This window comes from Aphelocoma coerulescens, chromosome 12, assembly GCF_041296385.1.
Source record: "Aphelocoma coerulescens isolate FSJ_1873_10779 chromosome 12, UR_Acoe_1.0, whole genome shotgun sequence".
In the NCBI taxonomy this organism is placed as follows: domain Eukaryota; kingdom Metazoa; phylum Chordata; class Aves; order Passeriformes; family Corvidae; genus Aphelocoma; species Aphelocoma coerulescens.
In genome coordinates, this window is record NC_091026.1 from 7,020,286 (window position 1) to 7,026,285 (window position 6,000).

Consider the following 6,000-nt stretch of genomic DNA (forward strand, 5'->3'; position numbering starts at 1 on the left):
CTCCTGGGTGCTTGTCCTCCCCCTGCAGGGTGACTGGGTTGAGCAGAACAGGAAGTTCTCAGCTGCAGCTGTGGGGCTGCCTGGGAGGATTTCATTTGCTGGCCTGTTGACAAGTTTAGTTGCTCATTTGCAGTTCCCTTCTTTGGGGGGATGTTGCAGTTGAGCAAATCTGGGGGTTTTCAGTCTTGCAGGGATGTGTGGTTGCAGTTTGCTATGGCCACAGTTACAGAACAGCTCTTGTACAGGGGTTTGGAGTCAGGTTGGCTGTTCCTCAAAGCCTGTGGCTGTGTATCTGCTGCTGTTCCTCAACCCAGCAGTGACTGTTAGCCCAGTTTGACTCTGAGCTTTTGCTGACCTACACCATCAACTCAGTTATCAGTCCTCAGCTTTCCTGCCTTCGAGGGCTGGCAGCCTGGCTCTCTCTGGGTTCCTGCCACATCTGTCACCTCTGGAAGCTACATTTGCGTTGGATGAAACTGAGTTGAGGACACAGATGGCCAGACCTGACCTGGAAAATGAAAGCTCAGCACTAATGGAGAGTGATCCAGGCAGGCAAGGAGCTGTGGAAGAGGCAGGGGAAAAGTTAGGAGCCAAGTGCCAGCCCCCAGGGCAGGGGAGGGAGTTCAGTACCAGGAGTGGGGACATGATGTAAGCAGGAGGCCAGAAGGTGTGGTTTTGTGGCCTTTGTGATTACTCTCCGCTGCTGCTGTTAAACAGCAATTTTTTGACCTTGTAGGGCAACTGTCACTTGTCACACACCTCAGAAGGGGTCCACTGAGCCCATCTAGTCCTCCTGGAGCTTCTGGCACTCCTCTGGATTCTGTGCAGGCTGCACAGGATGTGTCCAGGCACAGGCCACAGCTCTCAGCCAACAAGGAAGTTCATTCTGTACTCTTAAAACTCGCTCATCAAGGAAGGGAAAGTCCTAACCTGTGCTTCTCTGAAAAGAGCAGGGCCCCAGAAGTAAACTCCCCTACTCAGAGTAATTCCCTGGGACCACACAGAGGACTGAAGGTGCCAGTCTGAGGTTGAAAGTGGCAGCAGAGATGTGGCCCTGCCCTAGAGGTCACCCTGAAGGGAAATTCCTCTTCTTCAGGATCTGTGGCTCTCGGTGCCTAGGGGTGGGTGAGGAGGAGTCTGTGTCGACTGTAACCGTCGATAAATTCAAGAGCAAACATGGATCATGTGTCTCATGACATCAGCCGTTTTCCAGCTCTGATCTCTCTACAGACACTTGCATTGGCTCCTGCCATCACTGCTGCAACATACTGCAAGTCCCCAAAGATGCGAGATAATCAGGAAAGTCCCCAAAACTTGCCACATCCAGGAACTGGAACTATTCCAGTTCCCAGTCATGGGGGCAGGTGCCAAGAGTGGCTCAAAGCAACCCCCCCAGATCCTGCAGTCACCTGAGCACCCAGACCAGAGAGGCAGCATTATGTGGTGCCTCTTAGTGACAGCTGGCATTTCGTGACAAGTCCCTGCTCCCGAGCATGAAAGAGAGCAGACAGCAAGGGGGGGTCTGAGCGCATCCCCCCGCGCGGGGGCCCAGGCTGCCTTGGCTGGGGGCCAGGGCTGATAAGCAGCTGTCTGACCTTGGGCTGTTGTGAATGGAGCTCACTTGGCGCAGATGCTGGCAGGAGCCTCAGCAGGGGCTCCCTGCTTACCCCTGGGAGCTGCACTGGAACTGAGGCCCTGGCTCTTTGTTCCTGCCGGGCTGTGCTGCTCCACAGTCCCTCCTGGTCCAACCCATGGACATGGCCACAAGGCCTGACCCCGACCTGCCTCTTCACAGGGCGCTCTGGGGGAGGGTAGAGGTTCACAAAGACCTGTGGAGGGACAGCCAGGCCACTTGGTGTGAGTACAAGAAACAGCCCAGTTCACTTAGGGCTGCCTTGAATCTGTAGGGAAAAGAGCAGTCAATACTGCATGATATAACACTCCTGAAAACAGACTGAAGCAGTTCGGGAAGAAATGGAAAAGTCAAGGATGGGGAAAAGCAACCCCTGAAGTTGAAGAAGGAGCCTCCTTCTCTTTATCTAGTGAGGATATACCAAGCTGTAACCCTGTGTGTAGACTTCACCAGCCTCAAAGAGGTGGAAAAAATAATTATAGGAGTCGGAAGAAAGGAATTTGCCCCTCTTTCTTGTGCCACTCCTGTTCCTCTTCCTGATGCACAAACTGAAGGTGTTTCTCTCCTCAAAGCCATGCTCGGCGGCAGTGGTGTCCTCGGAGGATGCTGCAGCCTTGGTGCCACACTGTGCCACCCCTGGACGCGGGTGGCCGTGTCACTACGAAGGCTGGAACTCCTGGGAGCACTCTGTGTTTTACTACTTTTCCACGGTGTTTCTGAGGATCGGTGATAATTCCCTGTTAGCCACGGATTTTAAAACCACCCCTCTCTGCGCATTTCACTGACCGAAGCTCCCCGAGCCCTTCAGAGCCGGCCCGGGCCGACTCTCCGCGCCCCGCCAAACGCGGGAGGCGCGGGCGGGCCGGGCGGAGGGCGATGCCCGGGCGGGGCAGCGCTCGGCAGCGCTCGGCAGCGGGGCGGGGCGGGGCGGGGGCGGCTCCCGGCGGGACGGGGCGGGCGGAGCGCGGCGGCGGCGGCGGGAGCGGGGCCGCGCTGCCGGCAGTGCGCACCATGGCGGCGGCGGCGGCGGGCGGGCGTGCGGCGGGGCTGGCGGGGCTGGCGGGGCTGGCGGCGCGGCCGCTGGGCGCGGCGGAGCCGCTGTCGCTGGGCTCGCTGCGGGGCAAGGTGCTGCTGGTGGTCAATGTGGCGTCGCTCTGAGGCACGACCACGCGCGACTTCCTGCAGCTCAACGAGCTGCAGCAGCGCTACGGCCCCCGCGGGCTCCAGGTCCTCGGCTTCCCCTGCAACCAGTTCGGTCACCAGGTAGGGCGGGCGGCGGGCCCTGGGAGCGGGGCTGGGGAGCGGGGAGGAGCCGCCCACCCCGGCCGGTGTCTCACCGGCCGCGCTCGGGGCGGGTTTGCTTTTGTTCCCTTAGGAAAATGCCACCAACGATGAGATCCTTCGCATGCTCGAGTTCGTTCGTCCTGGCAACGGGTACAAGCCCAATTTCCTCATGTTCGAGAAGTGTGAGGTGAACGGGAAGAACGCGCACCCCCTCTTCACCTTCCTGAAAGAGGCGCTGCCCTTCCCGCACGACGACCCCTCCTCGCTGATGACCAACCCGCAGTACATCATCTGGTCCCCGGTCTGCCGCAACGACATCTCCTGGAACTTCGAGAAGTTCCTCATTGGCCCCGACGGCGTGCCCTTCAAACGCTACAGCCGGAGTTTCGAAACCATCAAGATCCAGGACGACATTGAGTTGCTTCTGCAGAAGGTTCCCTAGAAAGTTCTCTGCCCTTTCCCCTTGCTGTGTACCTGCCTGTTTTTCTCGCAGGGAGCTGCTGCTCTGGCAGAAATCCCAATGTCTCGTGCAGGTTTTGCTTATGATGGTGCATCTTCCAAATCCTTGAAGTGTGCTTGATGTTTTCAAAAGTTGCATGGGAATGTTTGGGAAGCTATGCTGGGGCAAGCAGCTGTGAGTCTCAGTAGTTTACTGTGATTCTCTGAATAAAAAAATGTGTACTTTCTTTAAGGCTGTGGCGTGGTAAATCTGGGTGAGTTGGGTAGAACATGGTGGGTGTGTTACCTGTTTGTCAGCCCATGTGGGTGCTCACAGGGGCAGACTTGGAGCACTTGAGCATGGCCGAGCAGTCAGGCTGAACTAAACCAGGGGCATGGGCTCTGCAGGCTGTGAATCAGTACCGTGTCCTGCCCCACGTGTAACAAGCCTGGCAGAGCGGGAGGGCATCAGGGAACAGACCCACTTGCCCCACTGCTCACTGGACCTCCCTCAAGGCTTCCCTGCAGAGGGAACATGCTGGCACATGGCCAGGGGATGATTTTACACTGGCTGATGAATTCCCAGCGTGGCTACCAGCAACAGGCCACAACAGGCTGATAACTGCTGGGGCAGGGAGATGAGCGATCCTGCAGCCTGGGGGGACCTAGACCAGGAGCAGCACCCACTGTCCCTCCCCTTGTCCCAGAGGCACTGCCCCCTCACTGGCTCTACCCCATTTTGCATCAGTGGTGGCCCAACACAGATCCTCACATGCTTGCCCAGTCCTCCATGAGACCTGAAGCACCTTTGTGCATCCCCAGCACCTCATGATGCAAGGAATCATGTGACAAACCAGTTCATCCATGTTCCCAGTGCAATACCACTCCATGCAACCACTTGGCCCACAGAAGCTGTGCCTCAGAGTCTCCTTGTTGCCCTTTGGGCACAGGAATTTTATATGACACTCCCAAGTGCACGTGTGCCAGGAAATATTTCCTTTTTCTTTTCACTTCTTCCCTGACAGTTCTTTGACTCCTCCCAACCATAGAGCTGAGAAGTACTTCATGAGAGGTTGCTACAATTGGACCCGATGATCTTAGAGGTCTTTCCCAATCTTAATGATTCTATGATTCAATAATAATTCTTACATATTGTCCCTGCTCAGCAATCCTGGTTTTACAGACTACTGCTAAATGGCTGGAATTAGGATTGGTTTCCCATGGAAAATCATGAGCCTGTGCCAAATTTCACCTGCAATCCTTCTGCCCAGTAGCTCAGCTCCTTCTACAGGAAAATTTACACTCCTTAAATGGCTCTGTGAGCACATTTTCATTACAAGCCACTCCTCACAAGATCTTGTAGTGCTGAGTATGAACTTGGTGTGGACTAACTTATAAACGTGGTTAGGACTGAGGAGTCCTAACCCAGACTAGAAACTTGGGCTCTCCAAGGGAAGGCATAATGCTTTCAAGCATTAGTGCACTGTTTTCACAATAAAAACACTCAGGATTTGAGGGTTTGGTGCTTTTTTTTTTCTTGCTTACAGCTTTTCACTTCACAAATTCACAGTTGCCTTGTTACTGTACCTATGTCCAAGGATCCCTCAAGGTTGAGGAGAGACTGGGTAAATCCCCCAGCCAGCACCACCCCGCTTGCTGCTACCCCTGAGTCATCGAGCTTTGAACTCAGATTGCACAATCCTCACCGGGCTATTTCTTAAATCCCAGTACAGCTTCATAGAAAAAAACAGGATGTTTTCAGCAGCTATTTAAGCTTTGCAGCAGACGATGCATGGTGTAGGGGATTATTTTTTCAGTTAGGTCTACTTCCCTCATTAATGCAGGATGTTGAAATAGGTGGAGAGTACAGGGGATCATGAGCAGCAGGAACTCAGGGCACTGAAAAATCTTTCTCAATGTGAGCTGTGGCACTTCCTCATTCCTGACTCACCAAACTTGAGCCGTTTGAGAGGGGCCTTCTTTGTTCCCAACCAGTCTCTGGCTCTGGCCAAGCCCCACAGCTACAGGGAGCAGACCCCAACACCTGCTGCTGTTCCACCCTGCCAAAAAGGGTCTCTGACCAAGCCTGCTGGTGAGAAATGCACCTTGCACTGTGCATATTGTGTGCCAATGGCCAAGGGATTTATTTACCTTCTGGCTGCTGGGGCTGTGCTAGCAGAAAAACAAAGCAACAGCTCCAGAACAGCTCCAACCGTGCCAGAAGCAGTACAGTGACATGATTCCAGGGCAAAAATGAGCCACGCCAGCAGGGAAACGAACAATCCCAGTGTAAGCACATCAGCAGGAGCTCTGCAGTGTGGCTGAAAGCTGCCCAGCCTTGTTATTCCCCATCTCGTTTCAGCATACCCTGGAGTAGCTGGCTCTGGGGTTCAGGGGGCTGCGGCACAGAGGGCACAGTCTGGGGCTCTCTGGCAGTGACAGGGATGGTGGAGCACGGCCCCCACACAGGATCTCACACCTAAACCTTGGCTGGTGTCATGGTGAGAGGAGGTGAACATTTCACCACAGGCAGCAGCTCTGTGCTGAGGGGAGACATGAAGAATCCCAGGCGATTCCTCAGGGATTATAAACCAGCCCAGTTCTAATTCTGTAATTCCACAGAGAAACAGACTGACTCAGAGGGA

At 54.9% G+C, this 6,000-nt stretch overlaps 1 protein-coding gene across 1 annotated transcript; it reads left to right on the forward strand.

The window, feature by feature from the left end:
• Positions 1–2,619: 2,619 nt before the first annotated feature.
• GPX1 (glutathione peroxidase 1) lies at positions 2,620–3,603 on the forward strand. Its single transcript, XM_069028206.1, has 2 exons — positions 2,620–2,896; positions 3,009–3,603. Exons 1-2 carry the CDS (start codon positions 2,645–2,647, stop codon positions 3,357–3,359), a joined length of 603 nt encoding a protein of 200 aa, XP_068884307.1. The 5' UTR covers positions 2,620–2,644; the 3' UTR covers positions 3,360–3,603.
• The last annotated feature ends 2,397 nt before the right edge of the window (positions 3,604–6,000 follow it).